Here is a 27,704-nt window from a genome sequence, read left to right on the forward strand (position 1 = left end):
TGAGGCCGGCGGGGCGGGGCGGGGGGGCCGGGGCGGGGGGGGCCGCGCGGTTCGGCCCGGGCTCCACGACGGGCTGGCCCGGGCTCAGGGCGTGTCCGTCGCCGCCCGGCGGCTCGCTCGACACTGTTCGCTCCTACCGGCTGTAGATGGAGCTGTCTGGGTTCCTGCAGCCTCCGACGAGCCTCGGAGTGTTTCTCTTTAAACGGCCTGAGAGGGACATGCCTCCCAGGATGCAGTTTGTATCAACATGGCAGCTGCGGTGCAGCTCCCCTGCTGAAGAGGCGCCGGGACGGCAGCGCAGCTCGCAGCCGGGGCCGGGGCCGCAGCCGGGGTCGCAGCCGCGGCCGCACAGGGGCCGCGCGCGGGCCGGGGGCCGGTGCTGAGGGCCGGGGCCCAGCTCGCGGCCGGCGCGCAGCCCGCCCGGCCGCCCGCACCGCGCGCGCCCCGCTCCGACGCCGCCGCCGGCTCGGCCGCTCCGTCCCCGCCCGCCCCGAGCAGGCCGGGCCCGACGGCCGCGCGAGCCCGGGCCGGGAAGGCAGGGCCGGGCGGGCGCCGCCTGCGGAGAGGCCGGGGGCCGGCCTGCGTGGGGCCGCGCGGCGGCGGCGGCGACTCCGGGCCCGGCCGGACAGCGCACGGCCATGGCCGAGGCGGCCCCGGCTCCGGTGAGGGCGGCCCGCGCGCGCTCGGACGCGCGGACTCGGGGCCCGGGGGACGGCCTGCGCGTCCCGGGCTCGGCGGCCCGGCCTGGGGTCTCGGTAAGGGCTGGAGGCGCCGCGACGTGGGGGCGGGGTGGGGGCGGGGTGGGGGCCGGAGGGCTCGCGCGCCGCCGAACGGGGGGCGGCGGGGTGGGAGCGGGCCGGGGATCCGGCCGCCGTCCGGGCGCGGCTGCGGGGACGCCGGGGCCTGGCGCGCTCGCGGGCCCGGGGTGGGCGCCCGGGGCGGCGCGCCTCGCTCCCTGCGGAGCCGGCGCTGCGTCCGTCGGGGTTGCCGCCGCACGTTTTCCGCAGAGCTCGCCCCCGCCGGGCCTCCCGCGGCCGGAGCGCGGCGCCGACGCGGCTCTCCCATTTCGCAGAGCGGAGACACTGAGGCACAGACACCTGGCGGCGACCTGCCCGGCCGGCCCCAAGGTCACGTAGCGAGTCATCCGTGGCCCGGTGCCCGCGTCCCCAGAAATGCCTGCCTTCCCGGGCGGCGGGCCTGGACGGGGAGGGGGCGGCCCTGGCGGCGGCCTCCCCTGGGTTCGGGGGAGGGGGCCTGGCCCGCCGCGTGGTGGACGCGGCCCGTCGGGGGGGGGGGGGGGGGACGGCGGGGTGAGAGGCCGGCGAGCGGCTGCGTGGTGGGGAGCAGGTGACCCTCGGGCTGGGCGCCTGGGCCTGCAGCCACTGTGTCTGGAGGGGGGCCCCCCGCCAAATTTGGGGTGTCCAGACGGATGGGGTCTGGGGAGCGAGCTCCTAAGGGCTTAGTGGCCGACGGCCTTGTGTCGTGGGCCTTTCTTAAAAATCTCCCCGCAGACCTGCTCTTTGAAGATGCAGTGGCTGTGCTGGGGAGCAGGATTGCTGCATGGGAGTCAGCGTCTGTGAGCCTCAGTTTACTGTCGTGGACAGGAAGGGGTCGGGATATATGCTTTCTAAAGAGCCTCCCGGCTCAATAAAAAAAAATAAATATATAAATAATAATAATCCTCTTGGAAAATAAAATAAATAAAATAAAATAAAGATTTAAGAATGCCTACCTCTGGGCTTCAGTCTCCAGGGCCCTCGAGTGGTATATAATTCTGAGTTAACCACACTGGGTCACACAAGAAAATGGCATGGCTTGCTTTCTTTCTTTCTTTCTTTTTTCTTTTTTTAAATAAATTTATATGAATGGTTATGTATATATATTTTTTCCTGCTAAGATGCATGTATCCTGGAGACCCCATCCACTTGTGATACAGGAGGTAGGGAGGGTCGGTTAAATCCTATGATACGTGGTCCAGAATTCCACCCCCTCCCCCCCCCCCCAACAGTTTGAGAATGCCAGGTTATTAGTCTTAGATACTATATTTACAGCTCCATCCCTGTCTTTATGCTTCGGGTAAAATCAAGCCACGGGTTTATTGATATAGAGGACATCATAGCAAGGGGGGTTATTTGGGGGTGGAAAAGGGGGTATGCCCCCGTGTGCCCCTCATCCCTCTACAGTCTTCCGAATCTAAAACTGGAGAGAGCGAGTCTAGTAAGAGAGCAAAGAAATGTTATTTTCCTTTAAGCTCTGATTAAACTAGTTGGTAAAGGTATCTACTCTGCTGGCTTTAGGTACTGTACTGGAGCTTCTCCCCATTGTTTTAGTTAAACCCCTGTATTACTCTGGGGGACTAACTTGGCCCCCCAGGGAATTACCTTCTCCTATTAGTTGTAGGCAAGTACCCTAACACCCCTCCAAGGACAGGGTCATAATGTCCCTATTGTGTTGCATTATGCTAGTCATTTCCCCTGTGTGAGGCCTCTGTCCCAGGGAGCTGTCCTGTCTGCCCTCACCTACTAAGAGTTGAGAGGTGGCTTAGTTGTTAATGAGTCTTCAGGTTTAGGGGTCTGTGAACCACTTGAAAGTGTTTGAAGAATTTCGTGTGTGTGTGTGTGTGTGTGTGTGTGTGTGTGTTTTGAGGGGGAGAATTCACAACTTTCATTAGGTTTTCAAAAGGGTCCCTGATCCCAGCTTTAAGTGGAAATGTCTTTATGGACAGGGCCTCCCCCACCATAGAACCTCCCACAGGTCTTTGTTGAATCTCCAAGCCTCTCTGAATTTTAGAGGTAGAAAGGATTCAGAACTTAACTGAGCTAAACTGCTGCCTCTGTTGACAGATGAGGCCTGGAGGCAACCTACAGTGGAGGCTGAAAGGCCAGTCTCGGCAGCCAGCCCTCTCTGTGACCTTGGGCAAGTTAGTTGGCCCTCTCTAGGCTTCGGAGTCTTCATTATGCTAAGTGTGGGTAACAGTTCTCAGAGTCCTATTTCGTAGGGCTTCCTAAGGATTACGTGTGAGATCACCCTTTAAAATGCTTAACGCAGTTCACGGTGCACAGTAAATGCTGACTAACTGTTAGCTGTTATCTGACTAATTAGCTCTCACATCTGGTTAGCTGCAGAGCTACTGGATCATGCCACCTCAAAAATATTCCGCTTGAATGGGCCTTCAGTTTTCAATTCTTGGCTTGACAGCATGGTGCTGTCTCAGTGAAGGCCCTCATAAGTGAATGTATGAGCAAGTAAAGGAAAGAGAAGTGGTAGGAGATAGAAATAGGTTGAGAGGGCTCTCCTAGATGACCCAAGGAATGTCATTTACCCTAACATGTTTTTTCCCGTGACCCAATGATTTATACCATTCATTAATTCAGCAGACATTTATTGGGCACATACTGTATATCAGACTGGACAGCGGGGATGTGCTCACTTTCAAACGAAGAGAATGGGAATTTCGGTTGTATTAAAGGTTACTTGGACATGGCACAGGGATGGGCCATCAGCGCATTCGCTGAAGGAAGATTATGAGCAAATGGACAGACATGTTACAGAAGAACTTATATTGAGTTCCACTAAAGCTATTGATTGTCTGGATAAGTAAACACAGGGCTGGCCACTCAGAAGACCCTGGCTTCACCTCCCTGGCGACACAAGAATTCTCTCAACCTTGAGTGTGCAAGGTGGGGAAAAGGGAGAGAGTGCGTAATGAAAATCCCCAAAGGAATTGGTCTTCATTCTGGTTCTTGTCCCCACCAATCCTGATGTGAGTCATAGAACTGGGGGGGCTCCAGCCCCATATCCAGTCCCCCCGGGCCTTGGCTCCTCATTCCCCACCTCACCAACTGTAGGGAAGAGCTCAGACCACCAGCATACACCTGCTGCAGTGGACCATCTACCCCGGGGACTTGGGCTTCCATACAAGTGGCTGAATTGCCATCCCCTGGCCTGGCTCGGGCAAGGTCTCTCTCTTCCCATTTTGCTCATAGCAGGAGTCAGCCTGGGATGCCCAGAAGCGCATTTGGCCTCTCCAGGAGGGGCTGGGCCCATATAACATGTCTTAGAGGCAAACCTACACCATATAAATGCTCTGAGAAATTTGACTGATAAAGTCCACAATTCAGCTTTTACCAAAGAGTATGGAGAATGTAAGGTAATTGTGTGTTCCCATTCCTGGAAGAAGGGAGGGAAAGATAACACTGGGACTGCCTGCTGACACAAGTGGAAGCAGTGGGGCCAGATGTCGAGGTCACCTTTGAGGGAAGTCTTTTAACAGCACTGGCCCCACTGGAGCCTCCTCCCCCCTCGCTGGGAGTCTCAGGGTAGTAACAGTGCCTGGCGCTGACAAAATTCTGCTGTCGTTTTAGAGTTTTGTTGTATTTGATGCCCGGTGCTCAAACTCAGTGAGGAGGCAGGTGTGTCAGCTACTGTCTTTGTTTTACGTGCAGGGACACTGAGAACAGAGAGGTCAAGTAACCAGGCAGCAATCGACACGCACAGGTCTGAGGGCCAAGGCCAGTGTCCTTACCCCTCTCGTCCACTACTGGTCATGGGGATCCCTGGACATGTGTGTCATCAAGAAAGAGATGGCTCTCCCAACACAGAAGGTGGCATTGCCACCTTTTCTTTGTTATTATTAACAGTTTTATAATTGACCTCTGAATCCATGCTGGGTTCTCCAGAAGACATTCATGTCTGTGGAACATATCTTACTGCCCATGAACCTGCAGCCCCTTTTCTGTGGGTGCCTGTCTTTGGCATTTACTTTGTCAGCTGGAGACTGTGGCCTTCAATCCTATCCTTTCTTTCCTTGAACACAGGTTCCACAGCTGGACATGGAGACCCAACGCCCATCACCTCCATCATTCCCCAGTGTTCTGCAAGAAGAAAGCCCCCGCCAGACCCCCGCTGGACTCCCCCGAGATACTCTGTTCCAATCCCGTGTTCTTCCCCCCAAAGAAATTCCTTCTTCATCTCCCCCCATCCCCCGACAAGGCTCCCTATCCCAGACTCCCAAGCTAGAGACCTCTGGCCGAATGCCGCATGTTCTCCAGAAGGGACCCTCACTCCTGTATCCTGCCACTTCTGAGCAAGAGACTCATCTCCAGGGTCCCCTGACTTCCCAAGAAGAGACCCAGTATCCACCCCCAGCTGCTGCTGAACAAGAAATCTCACTTCTCTCCCACTCCACCCCCCACCAAGAGGCCCCACTCCACTCGCCTGAAGTTCCGGAGAAAGACCCCCTGACCCTTTCCCCCACAGTTCCCGAGACTGACATGGATGCCCTGCTTCAGAGCCCTGTTGCCCAAAAAGACACTCCCTTCCAGATCTCTTCTGCAGCCCAGAAGGACACGCCACTCCCGACAGCGGAGATCACCCGCTTGGCCGTGTGGGCTGCCGTCCAAGCGGTGGAGAGGAAACTAGAGGCCCAGGCCATGCGGCTCCTGACCCTGGAGGGACGGACCGGGACGGCTGAGAAGAAGCTGGCAGACTGTGAGAAGACGGCTGTGGAGTTTGCGAACCATCTGGAGAGCAAGTGGGTAGTGCTGGGGACCCTGCTGCAGGAGTACGGGCTGCTACAGAGGCGGCTGGAGAACATGGAGAACCTACTGAAAAATCGAAATTTCTGGATCCTGCGGCTGCCACCAGGCAGCAATGGAGAAGTCCCCAAGGTAAACCACTCCCAACTGGGGCTTCCCAAGCAGTGACCGGAATTGGCATGTGTTTTAGGAGTTTCATCTAAAAGAGGGAAGAAGAGATGGTTAAAAGGAAACAGAGTGATACCTAGTTGCCAGCATCACTTCCCGAAGCTCAAGACATGCCAAAATCCAGTGATTTGTCCTGTTGATAAAGCCCTAGGGGAACAGATCAGAGAACCTGTTAGTGATCAGGGATGGTCCATTTGGAAGGGCATTCAGTTCACAAGAAGTGTGAGTTGCTTAGCAGTTCACTGTCCAGGTGGACCAAGACCCTGGTGAAATGTTTCAGAGCTCTATCCTGCCTCACAATTTTTATCAGTTGACTTATGAATTATGTTAATGCCAGTAAAAATGTGATTCCAAGAGGTATCCTAAAAAACTAGAGAATAGTTAGGTTTTACTATTCCCAGAAGATTCTGAAAGAACTTGAATGTGGAGTGGTTTTCTTTCTAATTCTCTTGTGTGTTATCCCTGAACTCAGCCTTATGTAGGGAAGGGACTTGGACTATATTCTCCAGGCCAGCATTTCTCAAATGTTACTGTGTGCTTGAATCACCTGGGGATCTTACTAAATGCAAAATCTGATTTAGGAGTCCTAGAGTGGGGCCTAGGGGTCTGCATTCTAGTACGTCCCCTGGTGCCATGTCTGCTGGTCTGCAGACCATGCTTTATAGCAGCAAGGATTATCCCATTAGAAAGTGGACCAGCAAAATGAGGCCCTTTCTCTGTGGGGCCAGGACAGTACTGAAGTCAGGCCAGATTTCTAGAGAGGTATGTGGTGAATACCCACATCCATGCCTTTGGGTCTTTCCCACTCCAGTCCTAAGAAGAGGTGTTTGAGCCAGAGCCGGTGGTGGTGGGGGGCATGGAGGGTAGGGGGAGCCATCTGTTGCCTTGGGATTTGGCAGCTGAGGGCCTGTGACTGCCTTCCACTTGGTCTAAGCTGAGCTTGTGTGTTTTCAGGTCCCCGTCACCTTCGATGATGTCGCTGTCCATTTCTCAGAGCAGGAGTGGGGGAACCTGTCTGAGTGGCAGAAGGAGCTCTATAAGAATGTGATGAGGGGCAACTACGAGTCTCTGGTTTCTATGGGTAAGGAGGAGGTTCACTCACGGTGGGGGGCTTCTGTGACCCTAGCCTGAGGCTCACTTGGAAACCGTGGGAATTTTGAACTCTAGTACTACCAATAATCAAAAACAAAGAAAATTGAATTTTAGAGCACACACTCAGAATAAATGCCCACATGTACTCATGCAGCAGAGATGAGGACAACTGGTAGACAGAGGCACCACTCCACTGAGAAGCCGCTTACCCCAAAGTCTGTTCATTCTTGTTATTTTCATCAATAAGTATATTCAAGGAGGAAAACCTAGGAAAATATACTTTAGTTTTATATGTATCTTTTGCTCTGGTATGGGGAACTCTTTGGGCACACACAAAAAGTTACATATGCAAGTTGGATAGAAACTTTGATTCTTGCTAGAACTATTAATTGTATATACACATACCTCCCTGTTAGGGCAACTCTTTTTTTTTTTTTTTTAACTCTTTTCTTTTTAACTCATATTTTTTCTTTTCTTTTTAAAGAGTATACATAGTTGTGAAAATTTAACAATTTAGACTTATACAGTATAGAGCAATCCCCACCCTCCCACTGGTACTGCCCCCCAGAGGTAACAGCCATGAACCCTTTGGCCTGCATTGTTTCTCATCTTCTTTTGTGCACATGCAAACAGACACATGAGGGCAGGTGCTTGTGTGCATACAATCTGTGGTTTGCACAAATGGGATCGGTCGCTTAATCTCCTGAAGGATAGGCCCTAGACCACTTTCCATGTCTGCACATATAGGCCTGCTCAGAAAGACAGTGCAGCATTCCAGATGAGCCCCTGGGTGTTTGACCTTTCTGCTGTTGATGAGCAACACGCTGATTCCACCTTCTGCCCATCACAGAGTGCTGTAATCAGCATCTCTGTGTATCCACGTGCACTTACACAAGTATTTTGGTAGCACAGATTCCAGGGAGGAGGTCTGCCCAATGAAGACGATGCATATTTACAGTATGATGGCCACGTCCCCCAGAAGGCTGTGTATAATCACACTCCAGAGTATGGCAATGCCATCTCCAGGCCCTGACCTGACTTGATGTTCTTTTGTTTTAAATATTTGTCTTCTCTGATGGGTGAAAAATGACACCTCCTTATTTTAGAATGTATTTCTTTGATGATTAGTGAACTTCTGCATCTTTTCCTGTGTTTACTGGCCAGTTGCATTTCTTCTATGAATTACCTATTTATATTTGCTTTATTTTTATTTTTTTACTAATTATAGAGGCTCTTTATTATAATAATGGATGTTAACCATTTACAGAGGAACCTTACATCCGACGAATATTTTGACTATTATGTGTGCGTGCATGCACCTCTGTGTTTCCTTCAAGCTTCTTCATCTTGTAATTTTATTTCCAGAGTTTTAACTGTTTTTTCTTTTTTTTTTGATGTGAGGGACACTATTAGTATTTAGTATTTTAGCTTCTAGATTTTATCAGGATTCTTTTTTTTTTTTTACTCTGTAAAATTTCAAATCTCTCTTGTGCTTTTGGTATGAAAAGCCCAAGTAGGCATTGGCAACCTGTGAGCAACAAGATCCCTAGATGACAGGGGGCCAGTTTCTGTGCGGGGACAGGTGGCGCCCACTGCTGCTCCCACATGGGAGGCCGTGGTTAATGCACACATGTGTGCGGCTCCCCCCCACCCCAGCAACATGCATGCAGGCCCCCCATGCACGCATGCACAGGCCCACACACTGTGGTGACTCTAAGGAAGAGGGCTGGGAGGTTGACCCATTTCTTTTCCAACATTACCACTGGGAGGGTGGCTACTTCTAGTGTCCCACTCATGCAGGTGATACTTTGACAGCATCCAGTGTAACCTCACCACATAGTTTGTCTTCTTTCCTTCCTTCTGCCCAGACTATGCAATTTCCAAACCAGACCTCATGTCGCAGATGGAGCGTGGGGAGAGGCCAACCATGCAGGAGCAGGAGGACTCTGAGGAAGGCGAGACACCCGCAGATCCCAGTGCTGGTGAGTGCTCCTGGGTGGCCCAGAGCTCTGCCTTCTGGATCTTTCATCACTCAGGAGGCCCAGCATGGGGTGTTGCAGTCCACAGTAGACCGTGGAGGGCCGCTTTAGCAAGCTTTGTGCAGGAAGGAGGCCTACAGGTGCTAAGACCTGCCTGACACCTCCTTGACCCACCCCCAGTGGCCCAAGTGGCTGGTAAATAAGAATGCCATTGGGTCTCAGGGAGTATTTTGACACAACCAGGTGTCACCTCACTCTTTGCAGGAAACAAAACCAGAACTGAAAGAAAAGTGGTCATTTGTCAGGGTGCCAGTGACTGTGCCTCGTGGACCTCTCCAGAGAAGGGCTGTATCTGTGGTCCCACAGCCAGTCAGTGGAGGGATAGTGGAGGGAGAGATTTTCCATGAAATGTTGTGCACTATGCAGGACAGTGTCTAGATGGGGCAGTTTGATGGAAGCAGCAGAAAGGTGCCCGGCAGGACTAGCCATGGGTCTCAAGTACAGACTCCAGCATCAGGTGCCTGCATTTGAATCCCGGCTTCCCTGCTCACTGGCAGGATGACTTTAGTGAACTCAACCTTTTTGGAAGCTTGTTTTCCCCGCCTATAAAGTAGGATGGGTACTAAGCTGTAGGGCCTGATGTGGTGACTGGCATGTGCCAGCAGCCGTTGTCATTCTGCATGCAGCGTCATTCCTCCCCAGCCCACATGCTTGCCCCATGAGTGCTTTTGTGCTGCGTGGTCCATTTTCTGGAGCTCCTGCTTTGGAATTGCCTTTGGACTTGAATCTTCTGCCTTGAAGGTCTACAGTGGAAGCTGATCCTTGTCCTTCGCACCCAGACATCATGGGTGATCATATCTTTTGAAAAAGGATAATCTGGCTGGAGAACTCACTGGCGCCAACAGCCAGGTCTTGTTATGAAGTAATGTCGTTGATCCTGGGACCTATCGACTGGCTCCTATCAGGAGGTCCAGAGACGTACAGAGTAATGTCAGCCCGGTGAACCAAGAGCCAAGGTAGCAGAGAGACAGAAGCCTGTGAAAAAATAAGTGCTAGCGTCTTTCAGAGAAATCCAGTGTCTTTACTTTCTAGAGATTTGCCTAGAGATTTAAATGGAGAGTAGAGGCTGATGATGTGAGTTCATTCTGGCAGACAAAAAAGGTGATTTAAAGGCAGGTGAGACTGGGGACTTGGGGACAGAGAATGGCATGTGGCAGGATGTCCTTTTGTTTGGAAGAAAATAAGTCTGTATCCACAAAGTTTGAGTGGCCACAGCCAAAAACAAGGGTCACATGGGAAGAAGAGAACGATTCAAAGCAGAAGAAATAAGAAAGCAGGCCTGGGAGGCAGAGGATGAGAATATGGGAGGGTAGCTTATGGTAAATACCCTAAAATCCAGCCTGATGTCCCAGTGGGGGTTTGTGGTCTAGGTGCTGCTCCTCTAGCATCCTCTTAGTAGCGCTGGGACGACGCTGATCCCCTTCCCCTGTGTGCTGGTTCACACCCTCGTCACAGATGGGCCTCCCACAGACTAGGGCCAGAATCAAAAGCAAATAACCTCAACCCACTCTGCCTCAGGCCCAGTTTGTTCTGGCACACGCACGTCCACGGCCTGAGCTTCTGTGGGAAGTGGTAACCTCACAGAGGCTGCCTTGTAAGGCTGGAATGTTCCATTTGTTCTACTGACTATCTCCAGCCACTCGGGGCCTGGGCAGGAGGGAGGACGGGGAGGACATGGGAACCCCCGCCACACAGGGCTGGCTATAAGCTTGCACCTCTGTGTGAAACCAGAGACCCTAGCTTCTGGATAGTAGGACTGTCCTGTGAATCTATGGCTATCAGAGCCCCAAACATGCCAGCGGTAACCTGTCTGCTCTCAGGTCTTCTCCCTTAGAAGGGTGGCTGCAGAACCAGTGCCAGTCTGATACCGACGGGGAAGAGCCTGGAACGTTGAGAATTTTAATAATTTCAAGTACACTGCGCATGATGATTTTATGAACTGGCTAAGTGAATTCAGTAAACTATTATTTATGGTTTGGATCCCTAAAGGCAAGGAGATACAAAAATGATTCAGATACAATTCTGCTCTCAAAATACTCAGAGCAGGGGCTCCCATTCATGGCCCTTGAAGGTGGGTAATGGAGTAAAAGCAAACCTGAAGGCGTGGCTAGAAATCCAAGGTGTTAGTCTTTTTGAAAGGCAGTTGGATATTTTTTAGTCTTAAACTATGTTTTAAAATTTTTAAATGTTCATATGCTTGACTTAAGAATTTCCTTTCTGAGAGTCTGTAGCATGGAAAAGAATCTGAACTATGGATTAAGATGGACAGGTATTACATTATGATAGACTCGTAGCCACTAAAATCATAAATGAAGTTGTTTTTCCATATGTGTCATTTGTATGTTTATTATTTAGTTCATTGAGTATTTTGGGGGGGTCAAGTACTATGTCAAGAGAATGATAATAATAACTCACATAATAACACTCACATATAAAATTATAAAGAGCAGCGGTAGCGCTGTGAAGGTGAGCACCCAGGCCAATGAGACACCCGGTATGGAAGACTTTCCTGCCCTGGGACAACAGAAGAGGCCTCTTTGAGGAAGTGGAATTTTTAGTGGAAATCTAAAGGGCAATTAGGAGCTCCAGTGACCCCGAGGAGAACTCACTGGAGGGAGGAAAGTCTGGAAGCCTAGAGACCAGTGGAGACTCCATAGTCCAGGCAGGCGACATGGCACAGACCAGGAGGGAAGTGTGTATCCCCGGGGACCTGTTTTGGTGGTAGGGGCTTCAAGGGACTTGCAATGGGCAGGTGTTGGCAGGGAGGCACACCCCTGCCTATGCAGCAGTAGGATGCTGGGTAGAGGACCCCAGGAGGTGCAGAGCTGGAGAAACAGCAAGAACACATCAGGCTTGAGATCCGTGGGGGGTCTCCAGGAGAAAGTGTTGAAGAAGCAGTAGAATAAAAACTTAAAAACTGAGAGATCTGAGCTAGAGACAGATATCTGGGCCTTGGTAGCACCGACCCAGTCCAGAGAAGGAGAAGAGAAAGAGGCCCGGCCATGCCCTTGGAAGGCCTGACTTAGAGCAGATTCAGAGATCTGGAATATATTGGTCTGAATGGGGCCCAGGTGTTGGTATGCTTCCAAACGCTTCCACTATGATCCTAACGCACAGCCGGGGCTAAAAAACACTGTTGTAGGATTTGGAGAAGGAGAGAAGAAACCGAGGAACCAAAGGAAACAGGAATGGTCAGAAAGGTAGCAAGAAATGAGGATAGCCAGGGCACCTGGCTGGCTCAGTCAGTACAGCATGTGCAATTAGGATAGTGCATCGCTGGGCATTTCAGAGAAGAGTGTCTCCAGAAGGAGGGAGTATGATCAACCATGCTAAATCCTGCAGTGTGGTTTTAGTAAGGCGAAGACTGACATGTCACCGGATCTGCAGGTTGGCAACACCAGTGACCTCAGCAAGAGAAGCGTTGGTGGTGCGATGAGGTGGAAGCCCTTTGGAGTGGGTTGAGGGGAGGATGGGAGGCGAGGGAGGCAGCACACATCATCAGCTGTTTCAGGTTTAGCTGTGAGTGGGGAGTGGAAATACCGGGCAGTAGCTGGGGGTGGGGGTGGGGGTGGGGATCTTATTTGCTTAAGATGGGGATTGCTAACACCAGTGTGAAGTGCTGATGGCAGTGATCCAGTTGATAGGGGAAGTTAATGAAGTAGAAATGGAAAATGTAAATGTAACATGAAGTCTGTGATGTAAACAAAAGATAGGGAAAAACTGAATGGAAACATAATGAAATCGTATCTCTTTATGCTTTGTAGAATGTTCTGAAATAAGTATGTATTATTTCTTATTCAGTAAAAATAATTTTTAAAAAACCACAATGCATGAAGAAAGGCTTCGAGTTAAAGATGGCAGGTTGAACATGTGTTTACTCCTACCTCCCAGAATCCTCCTAAAGCAAGAGCGAAGGGACTTGTAAAAGGAATGAACCAGGAGACAACAGCAACCACATTCTGGAAGCCTGAAAGCAGATGACTGGGTGATCACTGATTTAGAAAGCTAAATCCAAAATTGGTATTGAGGAAAGCAGAAAAGAAACTTAATTTGCACTCCACTCCCAGCCCCTACTCAAGATTTGGGAATGAGCCTTACCAGAGACGCTAGGTATCTCTGGAAATGAAGGCAAGGTGCAGTTAAAAACAGGATGGGTGAGACATCTTGCAGAAAAGCATGTGAGCACTACCATGTCCGCTCCACAGCCTCCCTGAGTCCGTATAGCCAGCATCTGCCTCTCCCAGCCCCAGGAGATAGCCGAGGCTTCTCTGGAGAAGCCAGACGAGAGAATGTCTGAACTCGGACACCAGGCACAGTGGAGGGTGGAGCACCATGCTGGAAACAAGAGAATAAGAGGAGTATGATGTGCAGATACTGAGATCTCCAGCCTTCATGCCTAACTTGGCTCTCAAGCGATGGAGCATCTGGGATGGAACCCCCAGGGAGCATGCTGGACGAGTCTTGCCCGGACATTTTGGGGACCAGAACGAGAACGAGGTACCTCCTCATGAAATGACTCAGCAGAGCCATCCTACTGGGAAACTCTTCCCTAGCAAGCCCTACCTAAATGCACCAAACTTTTAGTCTCTTTGGAGTATTCTAATTTTAAATACAGACAACCAAGAACCACAGACATTTGGGAAAAGCCTCTCGTATACAGAGACCAAAGGAAAAGAAAGCAGAAAAAGTAAATTTGAAAGAAACCATGCAGGGATCCCTGGGTGGCGCAGCGGTTTGGCGCCTGCCTTTGGCCCAGGGTGCGATCCTGGAGACCCGGGATCGAATCCCACATCAGGCTCCCGGAGCATGGAGCCTGCTTCTCCCTCTGCCTGTGTCTCTGCCTCTCTCTCTTTCTCTCTGTATGACTATCATAAATAAATAAAATTTAAAAAAAAAAAATCTTTGAAAGAAACCATGCAGAGACATTTTTAAAACTATGCTTAAATATATATATATATGTTTGTGTAATATTTATAACATATATATATTTCACATTCCTTAAAGAGATGAAAGAAGTGAATACATCCATGATCCAAAAGTATAATGCTTATTATAAAAAAAAAATAGAAAAGAACTCTTGGAATTTAGAAATAATACAAATTAAAAAGTGTTAGAAGATAAAGTTGAGTACCTGTCCCAGAAAATAGAGCAGAAAGACAAAAGAAATAGTAAAAGAATCTTAAAAGTCAAAAGAAAGACAAAAGAAAGAAAGACAAAAGAAATAGTGAAAGAATCTTAAAAAGTAAAGGTTGGAACTCCAAATAACAAGAATATCAGAGAAAAAAGAAAAAGAAAAGCAAATATAGGGAGGAGGGAATTAGCATGAAATAATTCAAGGAAAATTCTCAGCACTGGAAGACTGGTTTCCCAGATTGAAAGAGCCCAGCAGCTGTCCAGAACAATGGATGAAACCAGACCTCTGCCTTAGATACTTCAAGCAAGAAGTTTCGGAGCAAGTGAGGACAAAACAATCTTATAAGTCTCCGAGGGGTAGGGAGGGCCGGCGGAGGGGAGGGAGTTCATACAAAGGAACAAGAATAGAATAGCCTTGGACTTTTCAACGATATTGGAGAAGACAATAGAGCAATACCTTTAAAAGTCTCTAAATTTTAAAATTGGAAAATATTTTCTGACCATTCTAGAATTTTATATCAGTCAGACTATTCTCATTAAATGTGAGAGATGAAATCGACATTCTCAAGGTCTCCCATGCACCTTTCCTCAAACTGGGGGAGGCGCTTTGCTGAAATGAAGAAGCACACCAAGAAAGAGGTGTCAGGAGCTCCAATACAAGCAAGGCAAGAGCAATCCCCAGTGTGCTGCCCAAGGGGGAGCCCAAGAAGACAGCTTTGTGCCTGGGGGCAACCAGTCCAGACTGGAGCACATCAGAAAATTGTGAAAAATTTTTCCTCCGAATAGATGAAATTAAGAAACACCCATTCTGTCTGAATGTTTTGAGGAGAGGCTTACAGAAAGGGTGGGAGAGTTTGGAGCTGACTTAATGAAAATAGTAAGCTAAGCCAAGGAAAAAATTATAAACCCCAGGGAAGACAAAAAGTTTCCCCAGACATAGAAAAATAACTGTAGTATACTACCCACTTCAATTTTATGTAACATTTATGTAATCTAATAATGTAAATGCTCAGTATTAATCCAACCAGAAATGCAAACTAAATTGGAATGGTCAGGGATTCGAAAGTCGACAGGTGATGTTTACCATGAAAATTCAATGAATAGCAATAGGAGTATGTTCCTTAGAGTTATGAAGGGAAATGACCAAAGAATCAACTAGAGGAATTGGAAGAGTTGCCCCTAAGGAGCAGGAAATATGGGTTGGTAGTGGGAAGAGAGCTTTTTAAAACAACTTTTGAAAAACTAATGCTCAGTCTGTGTGCATATATAACTTTTAAAAAATATTTTATTTATTCCAGGGAGAGTGAGCAAGCATGAGCAGGGGGGAGGGGTCAAGGGAGAGGGAGAAGCAAACTCCGTGCTGAGCAGGGAGCCCAACACAGGGTTCAATCCCAGGACCCCAGGAACATGACCTGAGCCAAAGGCAGATGCTTAACCGACTAAGCCATCCAGGCACCCCCATATATAACTTTTTAAAAAAAGATTTCAAAAATCTTTTGAAAATTGGGGCACTTGGCTTGCTCAGTCCAAAGAGTGTGTGACTCTTGGTCTCAGTGTCTTGAGTTTGAGCCCCATGTTAGGTGTAGAGATTACTTAAATAAAAATTTTTTAAATGCATTAAATAAAGACTTTAAAAATAAATATGCCAAAAATTTTAAAAATCTAACAGAAAGTACAGCCATAAAAAGGTTGGAAAGCCAACGTCAACCATCATTTCTCTGCTTTCAGCTGGTGGAAAAAGTTAATGTGACAACACTGGTTTTTACTGTCTAGTAAAATGCAAAGTTTCATCAGCATAACTCAAAAAAGAATAAATGCAGAGAGAGTGAAAATCCCACACAATTCTCTCTCAAGACAACACTTTATTCCTTCCAATTTATGAGCATATGGTAATACACACACACACACACACACACACACACACACACACACACGGCTTTAATTATATAAGTAATACATAAATAAATTCTCATTGTAAGAAAATCCAACAATATAGAAGTACATTGGCAACTTGCTTTTTAATTACATATCTTCAACATCTTTACATGTCAGAATATATAAATCTATCTTTTCTTAGTAGCGGATTGTAGTATCCTATGTATTGACTTCATAATTTATTTAAATGAATTCCCATTGATGTACATTTAGAGTGTTTATAAGTTTCAATGCTTCGTGAAAGATCTTTTATAAGTAAATCTTGTGTACTTCTCGAAACTTATTTAGATGTAGACTTTCTTGGGATACCTGTGTGGCTCAAGTTGGTTAAGCATCTGCCTTCAGCTCAGGTCATGACCTCAGGGTCCTGGGATGGAGCTCAAGCCCTGAGTTGGCTCCCTGCTCAGCAGGGAGTCTGCTTCTCCCACTCCCTCTGCCCCTCCCTGCCCCCCCCCCCATGCACATGCATTCTCTTACTTTCTCTCAAGTAAATAAATAAAATCTTAAAAAAAAAAAAAAAAAGTATCCTGGGCCAAAGGATATACCCATTTAAAAATTTGATACAGGGCACCTGGGTGGTTGAGTGTCTGCCTTTGGCTCAGGTCGTGATCTGAATGGAGTCCCACATCGGGCTCCCTGCAGGGAGCCTGCTTCTCCCTCTGCCTGTGTCTCTGCCTCTCTCTCTGTGTCTCTCAGGAATAAATAAATAAAATCTTTAAAAAAAATAAAAATTTGATACATATTTTAAAATTTCCCTCAAAACAATTGTGCCAGTTGATACGCCTTCAGTTTATACACAAACATGAGACTACCTCTTTCCCCACACCCATGCCAATAGTAGGTACTGTTTATCTTTTTATTATTTGCCAAAGTGATGGGTAGAAAAGACAGTATTTTAATGCTTTCATTTGACTTCTGTAAGAGTGATGTTGAGCCTATTTCCATACCTTTAATGATCACCAGGATGTTTTATTTTATTAATTATCTTCTGATCATTGTCCTTTTGGATTATTCATCTTTTTATTATTAGCTTGTAAAAGCTTTTTTTTTTTTGTAAAAGGTTTTTAAAAGTTAAAGATATCAGCTCTTTTCTCATGTATATGAATATGTTTTTGAATATATGGTTTACCTTTGTATTTGTGTGTGTGGTATGACTATTTTAAATTTTTATATGTTTGAATTTATCAATTTTAAGTTTCTATATATTCAAATTTACCCATAACCTTTTTTTGGTCTGGGTTTCGTATTAAGTGTAGAAATACTTAGCCCCTTATTCAGTATATGATTATAGTTCTTGAGCCTATGAGCTTTTCAAAAATCTTCTCTAAAAATATTTGAAATCTGAAGTAAAATATTTCTTGCTCCAGAAAACAAAAGGAAAATTGCAAAATGCAAACAGTTAAGTATTTTAACTAAGTGTCTGCAAATATAACATTATATCAGCTTCATTAACTATTAAATGTAGTGCTCACAAACACATGATACATTTGGAAACAATTTGTAGGATAAATTTTTTTTCCCATCTTGCAAGAGTTCTTAGGAAGAAATATAATTACAGAGATCACTAGCCAAGCACAAATTAAATAAGTTCCTCATCACCCAACAATGTCAAGGCAGAGCTACAGAAATTGTTTCAAAAAGATTTACACCTAAAAAAAAAAAAAAAAAAGATTTACACCTAAAAATGAGAGTTGGTATGTGTTGGGCACATGTAATATCTGCTATGATGGGCCAGACAGCCTCTAGAAGGAGGATCTGAAGTCCCAGAGGGCTAGGCACAGCCACTTCCTCAGCTCAGAGTTGTAAAGAAAAAAAAAAAGGAAAGGAGGTGGTTTTTTCCCTAATAGTAGTATGATTTAATTATTTGTATCTAAATTTGTATTTTTTTAATTTTTATTTATTTATGATAGTCACACAGAGAGAGAGAGAGAGAGAGGCAGAGACACAGGCAGAGGGAGAAGCAGGCTCCATGCACCGGGAGCCCGACGTGGGATTCGATCCCGGGTCTCCAGGATGGCGCCCTGGGCCAAAGGCAGGCGCCAAACCGCTGCGCCACCCAGGGATCCCTAAATTTGTGTTTTATCAGTAATTCATTTTGATGTGAAGATTGTTTTCTTACTGGGAAGCCAGTTGTCCCCACTCTATCCATTCATTTCCACTCCATTTATTTAAAACTTTCCCCCAGTGGTTTCAAATTCTACCTTTGATTGCAAACTATATTCCTGCAATATACGTGCCTTTTGGTTTTTTTTTAAGATTTTATTTATTAACGAGAGACACACAGAGGCAGAGAGATAGGCAGAGGGAGAAGCAGGCTTCCTGAGGGGAGCCTGATGTGAGACTTGATCCCAGGACCCCAGGATCACACCCTGAGCAGAAGGCAGATGCTCAACCACTGAGCCACCCAGACATCTCATCCTTTTTTTTTTTTTTTTTAATGGGAGAACAAACGACTGCTTATAAATGCAATTTGATTGTCAATACTCCTTCAAAAGTTGTTTAGGGTGGGGAAAACTTTTTGGTGAGAGACAACTGGCTTCCCTACTGTCCAACAAGTAGAGGAGAGGGGCAAAAATGTGTAAATACAGTACATTTCAAGGGGGGAAGAAGTAAACGCCATAGAGAGGAGCACAGTTCTGTTCAGCTGAGAACATTGTAAGAGGTTGAGCAGAGTGAGGTCTTGAAGTAGGGGCGGGTACTGGAAGGCAGTGGTCTTCAAGCTGGAGTACCAGTGCCCTTGAGGTCCAAGGAGACTTTCCAAGAGGGACATGCCATAGCTGGCTTTGAGAGTTCAATAAATCCTTAGTCAATCTGTTCTCATTCGTAAAACTCATCAATGAGAGCACACAACACATACAGCCCCTGTGATGCTCATCCTCACCAATCACATCCCTCACCCATCCCCAGCTGATGAAGGAGTTCTTTCTCCGAAGTAGAAAAAGCCCTCTAGGTTACAGAGATGGTCCAGCTAGCAGGGGTAGGAGACCACAAGTGCAGCGCCCTGGGCCTGGATGGCAAATTCTTTTGCAAGTTAGATCATTTGCAATACTTTGCTTTCAACAAAATTGAAAAAGAACCTAATTAAGTTGTCAGCTAATAGGTCATTAGAAACAATTTTTGATGATATGTTAACCATGTGCTTTCATAGCATTATAATTCGGAACAAATTCAAAGAATCAAGTGATGTTTCTGTAACAAAGCTCCTGCCAGCCCATCTATATATCTAATGTAAATGAGCTTCCCCCATGCTTGTATTTATGAAAACGAAAAATAGGAACAGATTTTATTCCGAACTCTCGTCTCAATCAAGTAATAAAGAATATTCATTCTCAGATAAGCAAACTAATTGGAAGAAAAAAAACTCCTCTCCATCTTTGTAAGAGCCATTTCCAATGTCTTCGGTGTTCTGTCTTGAGTGACTGTGCATCATTCGTTAGTAACAATAACGAAGGATAACTTAAGCCAGGAAAACAATCAACACTTAGAGCCCCATGGTTATTAGAAATGAAAGCAAAATTAAGCTTTCAATTTACATACACATTTTTGTGGCAGAGTGGTAGATGAGGAAATCAGTAAAAGGCTGCTGAACATAAAAATATGTTCTATTCGGATAAAATTCTGTGGGCAAAGTGGGAATGGAAATAGAAGTTCACGGTGAAAAGGAATGATCTAAAAATTTCAACTATCAAAGAAGAACTTGTTTTTGTATTTTTTAAGTGAATAATGGTGGGTTGAAAATTGCTGGGGTTCTCAGATCCCACTGGTGACGTTAAAAAGTGACGAAAGACTATTTTAAACCATTAATATTTACCATACTCCAGAAATTACATCTTTTGCAGTTACTGACGCATTTTATATGTTTATTCAAAAACGTGCAAAGGAGCGCTTAGTTTTTAAAAAGTGCTGTAGGGAGGAGGCACAAAAATATTTTCCGGAGTTTGTGAGGTCAGGGAAGGTATTTCTCTGACGCTGGAGTCATGGTGGTACTTATGGCTCTAGCGCGGAGACAGGTATTTGCAGAGGGAGGAGCCCAGTGGCCAGAGAGATGCAGCAGGGCTCAGGGAGCCAGCAGAGGGCGGGTCTCTGCTTCTCCCCAGGAGGGAGAGAAAAGGGGAACAGCAGGACAACTGTGAGCTAGAGCAGGAGCAAGGCAGGGATGTGAGTGAGGGTGACTTCCTCTTTTTTGTGAGACAGAGATTAGGATGAAGATGTTTTAAGACTTGGTTGTGGGGAAGGCAGGCAGGGTCCGAGTTTGAAGCTGTAGATAAGGCATCGGGGGCCATCAGAGCTGCTCTGCTACTCCACACGGTTGGTTGGAGATTGGGTGGCTGCTCAGAGGAGAATTCAAGCATTCTTGAATTCTCAGAGAGAACCCGGTTTTGAGTCCCAGGGCATCAGCTGCTAGCATCCTGAGTGGATCTGGTTTCCCGGCTTTTAGCTTGGGGATCATGAGCAGGTGTAGTTAACAGCGAGGAGGCTTCCCAGGAGCACGGACTGTTGGCCTTGTTTACGAGTTTCCTGGTTTCTTTTCTCTTTCCACAGCACTTATCACCTTCTGACACACCATATAACTTATTAATTATGTTTATTACCTTAGGTAAGATGTCTGAGGGTGGGAAGCTCTGTTCTGTTCACCGATGCATCCCAAGTCATTAGAATAGTCCATCGCACATAGTTGGTGCTCAATAAGTAACCACTGAATAAATGAATTCAGTGAATGAATATGTTTATGCATTATACATTTATAATTTCCTTAATTAACAAACAAGTCATCTTTAGCCTGTGAGGGAGTTTATGCTGGGCACAGCCCTCCCCATAGGGAAGAGAGTAAAGTTGAACTCCTACCTCACACTCCACACAAAGTAAAAATAAATTTTAGATGGAACAAAGACCGAAGTGTAAATAATAAGACAATAAAAAAAAAAAAACCTTGAAATAAAATCCAGGAGACTACATGAGCCACCCAGAAGCAGAGGAGACCCTCTTCACTGAAAACCCAGAAGCCATACAGGAAGGAGGGACATGTGTGTGACCATAGGAAAACTTAAGAAAGCAGCCTGATAAGAGGTGGCAAAGTCAACAGACCAGCACTAGATTTGGGGACTGTTTGAAATGCTGATAAGAGAAAACGGGTTATCTTTAGCAGAACCAAAGGACTCTTAGTTGACAAAAACAGAACACAGTTCATACAGAGTCAACTTGAAAAGGCCAAGAAGGAAAAGAAATGATATTCAGATTGCCCTAGCCAGGACAGTGGGATTAAAGTATCAGTAAATTATCAATTTACACCCATCTGACTGAGGAAAATGTAAAAGAGCAGTGGTGTCTGTTGCTGGCAGGGAGGCCAGGGAAAAGGATGTTCTCCCGCACAGCTGGTAGAAATATGAATTGTCATAGCCTTGTTCAAAAGCAGCCTGATGACATCTATCAGATTAAAAATAGCCACACCTTTGACTCTGCAGCCCCACTCCTGGGACTCGTGTGGAAATAAAACCCCTCTTTTAGTTAGGCATGTAAATCCACATGTGATTGCAGTACACATTTGCATCATGCAGAAGACCCAGAACAAAAAAGAACGTTCCTTGGGAAGGGGATGGCTGAACACACTGCAGCACTGTCCTCACCGTGGGACTACGGGCAGCATTTAGGAAGGCAGTGGCTCTACAGAAACTGCTTTGAAGGGATTTCTACAAGATATTTGAGAAAAGGAATGGAGAGGACTCTGTATATGCCAATTTTTATTTCTTTAAACCAATAATGGCCAGAAAATGAAAGCAGATAAACATAAATGTGTTGCCTTAAATACCTACATAAGCATAGAGGAAAAATACTATGTTAATTACAGGGGTTACGTGGGGAGGTCATAGCTGTGAAATGGGAAGGAATGGGCAGCGGAAGGCAAATGGAAAGAGAAAAAATACTGCGCTAAAAGAATATGTGCTAAATTTCATTTATGCAAAAGGATGCCTGTGTGTGTGTTGACATTTGAAATTACCTGCAGACCTATTGGCAAGTTAAAAAAAAAAAAAAAGGGCAATGTGTGTAATCAGATGCTGTTTAAAAACCCAAGAGTTCCAAATGCACCCAGATGTGGTGCTTGTGACTCTGGGCTGGGGCAGGGGCTCCGGGATGTCTGGTCTGTCAGCCTTGGACCTGGGTGGGGTGGGGGCTGGAAAGGTGTGCAGGGTGAGGAGGTGATTAGCCTTTTCATTATTCATTTTGACTAAGAGAGAGAAATTTTTGACTTTGGCCTGACCCGGGAAAGGGAATTAAGATCTTGTTTATAAAAGAAAAAAAAAAAAAACCTGACAATACAATTTTTTTAAATGGAGGAGTCATAGAACACAAACTCTGCATCTATTTTAACTTTTAGTCTGGTTTCTACTGATATTCAAGGCTACAGAATGTCCAGAAAATTCTATGTCTGCTCACTCAGCATTATATTTCCTCATGGTCTCTGAGAATTTTTGAGATGTCATCCTAGGCTTCAGAAACCTAGTGCAATGAATGTGTTCTGGGTTCTTTCATTCTCTCGTCTACTCCCCCCACCCCTCCCTACCTGCTCAGCACACGACGGGATCGTGATTAAGATCGAGGTGCAGACCAACGATGAGGGCTCAGAAAGTCTGGAGACGCCGGAGCCCCTGATGGGGCAGGTGGAAGAGCACGGCTTTCAGGACTCAGAGCTTGGTGACCCGTGTGGAGAACAGCCAGACTTGGACATGCAGGAACAGGAGAATACGTTGGAGGAGTCCACAGAAGGCTCCAGTGAGTTCAGCGAGCTCAAACAGATGCTGGTGCAGCAGAGAAACTGCACAGGTCAGTTGGACAGGTGCAAGCCTGTGGGCAGGCTCCTGCTGTGTGGGGAAGTTGGGCTCTCCTTTAGAGAGGTCATTTGACATTGATGGGTTCACAGGTGTGACAGCCCAGGCATGGCCTCAGGTGCTGGTTTCCTGCCTCAGGATTTATAAGAATCTGTCTCTGGGCTGGGGAGAAAGTATTCCAGCCAAAGACTAGGTCAGATGCCCACCCCAAGGGATCCCAGAGATCACCTCTACAACTCCCTCCTTCTATAGGCACAGAAGGTCAAATAAAATGCCCAAAGTCATGCAATTGTGGGAAGGCTAGAACTTCCATCTCCTGATGTGTTTTTGATAGTACTTCTGTCACACTAGAAGCCTCAGTGATCCAGAGAGCTCAACCCTGGCCAAGCATGTTTTTTAAAATAACAGACTGTACTGTCTCTTCCTGCTACAATCTAGCCGTCACTTATGTTTAATTATAAGATAGCTGGGTCGCCCGGATCCCTGGGTGGCACAGCGGTTTAGCGCCTGCCTTTGGCCCAGGGTGCGATCCTGGAGACCCGGGATCGAATTCCACATCGGGCTCCCAGTGCATGGAGCCTGCTTCTCCCTCCGCCTATGTCTCTGCCCCCTCCTCTCTCTCTCTCTCTCTCTCTCTCTCTCTGTGTGTGACTATCATAAATAACTAAAAATTAAAAAAAAATATATCTGGGTCGCCATCCTGCGCTCTCTTGCTCCTTATGAGTTCAACAGTGAGGAAGTGGGCTCTCAGCAGCCTGATCTCAGGACATCTTGTGTGGCTGATTGTCTAATGCGGTCCTGAGAAAAGCTCAAGCTTGTCATCCCGGTGTACTTTCTACACACACTATTAAACTTAGCTGCTGTTTATTCAGGAGTTTTTCAACTATATTCATAAATGAAATCAGCCTGATCCTTTCCTGAATCATTCTCATCTAGTTTTAGAAGTAAGATTATACTCAACTTATGAGGTGAAATGGGAAGCTTTTTCTATATTCTGAAAATGTATAAGAATTAAGTGAATTCTACCAAATTTTTAAGGAACACACTTAGGTGTTTTGTTTTGTTTAAAGATTTTATTTATTTATTCATGAGAGAGGCAGAGACACAGGCAGAGGGAGAAGCAGGCTCCATGCAGGGAGCCCAACGTGGGACTCGATTCCAGGACCCCAGGATCATGCCCTGGGCAGAAGGCAGATGCTCAACTGCTGAGCCACCCAGGGATCCCAGTTTTGTTTTTTTGTTTAGATGTTTTAGTTATTGGCTCTTTTGCATGTAAACATCATAGCAGTTTCTGTACTATTTGTACTTAGAATTGTATCTACATCCATTTTATTTAATAGTTTTTTTAAAGTATTATGCTGATGATATTTAAAAATTTTTCATTTTCTCTGTAGAGAATTTCTTTGTAGTTGGCCTTTTTGCACTTCATAAAATACCACAGACATCCTTCTTGATCAAAAGATATGGATCTAATTCCTTGTTTTTAAATAACTGCATGATATTCCCGAAAGTGTTTTAATACACAGGCTGTCTGTGTAAAACAGTGGAAGGTGCAGGGCAGACCATGAGGCTCTGCTGCAGTGGAGCCTCCAAGTAGAAATGCCAGCCTGCCCTGGGCACTCCCATTCATTCCAGTGAGAACTTCAGGAAAGTACTACGCGGTACTTGTTGCTGTTGTGTCCTGGATTTTAGGGCCAGCTGTTTCATTCTTATTTCATTAAAGGGGAAACAAATACAAAAAAGAAGCTTTGATGCTCAAGGAGAGTTTCAATGTCCCAAGGTGCCTATTGCCCCTGTGTCGCATTTTCAGGGTAAGCCCCCAGGTGACTAATTGCCGACCTCTGAAGCTGCCTCCTCCTTCCAGATCTTTTAGGCATCATGTTCCTTGGCTGTTCTGGTTTACTTTCTACTGAAAGTCCTAACAAGGCCCAGGCAGTACCAGCCACGACAGGAGGCCTGAGCTGGGACTGGCATACCTATGTCCCAAGTGTGACCCCACTATTTCCTGGGTTCGGAGAAGCAGCAGGAAGTGCCAAGGCCCAGCAGTCACTACCAACTACTTTGTAAGACCTGGGCCAGCTCATGCACACTGCCAGCTGGTTTCCCTGTCAGCTAAGGGGCAGACTAGATGGTCCCTAAGATGCAAGCTCTGAAAAGGTCTGGCTTTACTTTCTTTGGAACTATCACTTGGTATCTCTGGGGCTTGGATGCTCCACATCTGTGAAATGGGGATAATTCTTGCCTGGCTTATCCTATAAGAGATTGTGAATAAAAAGACACAAGTTCTCAGGCAAGAACTCGAAAAGTTCTCATTTATTTGCTGTTAAGAATACTGCAAATGTGGACTATTATGGCAGCTTCCATCTGACAGGTGGGCTCAGAGAAGTGAGTGCCTTCTCGAGTCCCATAGTAACTGAGAACAGAGCTCTGCAATTGACAGCTTTTAGGGAGTGCCAAGTAAGTACGAGGCATTTGAGAAAATGCAAATAGGAGTCTGTGTCGAGGGCACTCCTCTTCCCTAGGACTTACATTCTGGGGAAACACTGTAGAATAGAACACCTTGTACATGATCTGGTGCTCCGAAAGGGCCAGCATAGAGGATGGAGGGCCAGGGAGGAGGAAGACATCCTACAGTTGGGGTATTCACAGAACTAAACTTACTTTGTGCACTGCCCGCATACCAGAATCCGAGAGACAGGCAGAAGAAACCCTCGGCCCTAGGTCCAGGGTTGGTAGGGTCAGAGCAGGTGAGTCACCCACCAGGGAGGAGAGGGGGTTGTAGTGCTCCATGAGCAGGCCGGGGTCCTGAGTCCTGGGGTGGCTGTGTGCTGGCTGCCAGGGAGGGGTTGAGGGCCATAGGTGAAGGAAGGTTTTAGGGCAAAGACAGGATTGGAGCTGCGTGATTTGGAGCCATGGAGAGGAGGGAGAGATTGCTGGAGGAAGGTGAGTACAGGTGGTGCTTTCAGGAAAGCAGCAGACCAGTAAGGCTGGGGGAGTTCAGGCAGAGGAAGGCCTTAGAGCTGGAAATGGAGCCTGATGAGTCCGCACCCTTTCCATACAGGTGGTAGAAACCCAGCCCTCAGGTAGCTCAGGTGCACAAGGGAAGGGGTGCTTATTGATCCACATAACTGCTGGGTCTACAAGGCTGCAAGCTTCAGGCACCTTGGGCCCAGGGGTCTGGCGGGGGAGGGTGCCTGCGTGTCCGTGTCCTAATTTCCTGCCGGTGGTGTCCACCACCAGCTTGGGGAGATGGGCTCCCACCGCATAGGGTTCCCAGAGAGGGCTCCCATGGGCCATGTGAGGCCTGGGCTCCTTCCTGAACCAAGGCCCGAGGCCCCACAGAGGTGGGCGCCCGCGGGCTACAGGGAGCAGAAAGGAATGTTTTCCCCAAAGGCGGCTCCAGGGCAGAGGATGCGCAGGCAATGTGGGGGGGCAAGGGCGAAGGCACCCTACCTGCCTACTTCCAGGGCAGAGGCCCCCGGGCAACAGGCTGACGTCTGTCCGTCTCTCTCCCTGTCCCTGGAGCAGAGGGGATCGTGATCAAAACCGAGGAGCAGGAGGAGGAGGAGGAAGATGAGGAGGAGGACGAGCTGCCCCAGCACCTGCAGGCCCTCGGGCAGCTGTCGGGGCGCTACGAGACCAGCATGTACCAGACCCCGCTGCCCGGGGAGCTGTCCCCCGAGGGCGAGGAGAGCCCCCCGCCGCTGCAGCTAGGCAAGCCTGCGGTGAAGAGGCTGGCGCCGCCGACGCACGGGGAGCGGCACCTGGGCGACAGCCGCGGTTCCTCCAGCCAGCAGCAGCGGAACCGGCGCGGCGAGCGGCCGTTCACCTGCATGGAGTGCGGCAAGAGCTTTCGGCTGAAGATTAACCTCATCATCCACCAGCGCAATCACATCAAGGAGGGGCCGTACGAATGCGCCGAATGCGAGATCAGCTTCCGCCACAAGCAGCAGCTCACGCTGCACCAGCGCATCCACCGCGTCCGCGGCGGCTACGCGTCTCCCGACCGCGGGCCCGGCTTCGCCCCCAAGCACACGCTCAAGCCGCGCCCCAAGTCGCCCAGCTCGGGCAGTGGCGGCGGCGGCCCCAAGCCCTACAAGTGCCCCGAGTGCGACAGCAGCTTCAGCCACAAGTCGAGCCTGACCAAGCACCAGATCACGCACACGGGCGAGCGGCCCTACACGTGCCCCGAATGCAAGAAGAGCTTCCGCCTGCACATCAGCCTGGTGATCCACCAGCGCGTGCACGCGGGCAAGCACGAGGTCTCCTTCATCTGCAGCCTGTGCGGCAAGAGCTTCAGTCGCCCGTCGCACCTGCTGCGCCACCAGCGGACTCACACGGGCGAGCGGCCCTTCAAGTGCCCCGAGTGCGAGAAGAGCTTCAGCGAGAAGTCCAAGCTTACCAACCACTGCCGAGTGCACTCGCGGGAGCGCCCGCACGCCTGCCCCGAGTGCGGCAAGAGCTTCATCCGCAAGCACCACCTGCTGGAGCACCGGCGCATCCACACGGGCGAGCGGCCCTACCACTGCGCCGAGTGTGGCAAGCGCTTCACGCAGAAGCACCACTTGCTGGAGCACCAGCGCGCGCACACGGGCGAGCGGCCCTACCCTTGCACGCACTGCGCCAAGTGCTTCCGCTACAAGCAGTCGCTCAAGTACCACCTGCGGACCCACACGGGCGAGTGAGCGCGCCCGCCGCGCCGCCCGGCCAGGTGCGCCACCAGGTGCGCGGCCCGGCCCGCCCCGGAGACCTACCCGGCCGCCGCGAGGCCCGAGCCGGGCGGGCAGGGGCGGGGCGCCCCCAGCCCCTTTGCTGTGAGCCCCCCCTCTCCTTTCGTCCCTCCTCCCAAGGACACGGGGGTAGTGAGACCAGGTCGCTTGCTGCCGTGTTTACCGATGGCCCCGGGGGGGAGTGCGCGGACCTGGGGAACCCCTTCGGGCTGTTAATTTCCTTGACAATAAAATGGATGAAACCAA

General features: G+C 48.2%; 1 protein-coding gene across 1 annotated transcript; it reads left to right on the forward strand.

The window, feature by feature from the left end:
• The first annotated feature begins 534 nt into the window (after positions 1-534).
• ZNF777 (zinc finger protein 777) lies at positions 535-27,704 on the forward strand. The gene is made up of 6 exons (XM_041752905.1): positions 535-755; positions 4,818-5,669; positions 6,660-6,786; positions 8,666-8,779; positions 22,472-22,723; positions 26,257-27,704. Exons 1-6 carry the CDS (start codon positions 639-641, stop codon positions 27,411-27,413), a joined length of 2,619 nt encoding a protein of 872 aa, XP_041608839.1. The 5' UTR covers positions 535-638; the 3' UTR covers positions 27,414-27,704.

This window comes from Vulpes lagopus, chromosome 4 (genome assembly GCF_018345385.1).
Source record: "Vulpes lagopus strain Blue_001 chromosome 4, ASM1834538v1, whole genome shotgun sequence".
Lineage (NCBI taxonomy): Eukaryota > Metazoa > Chordata > Mammalia > Carnivora > Canidae > Vulpes > Vulpes lagopus.

Coding starts and splice junctions, on each gene's coding strand:
- ZNF777 (XM_041752905.1), top strand. CDS start 639: ATGGCCGAGGCGGCCCCGGCTCCGGTGAGGGCGGCCCGCGCGCGCTCG. Junction 756..4,817: donor CGGCCCGGCCTGGGGTCTCG/GTAAGGGCTGGA, acceptor CCTTGAACACAG/GTTCCACAGCTGGACATGGA. Junction 8,780..22,471: donor ACCCGCAGATCCCAGTGCTG/GTGAGTGCTCCT, acceptor CTACCTGCTCAG/CACACGACGGGATCGTGATT.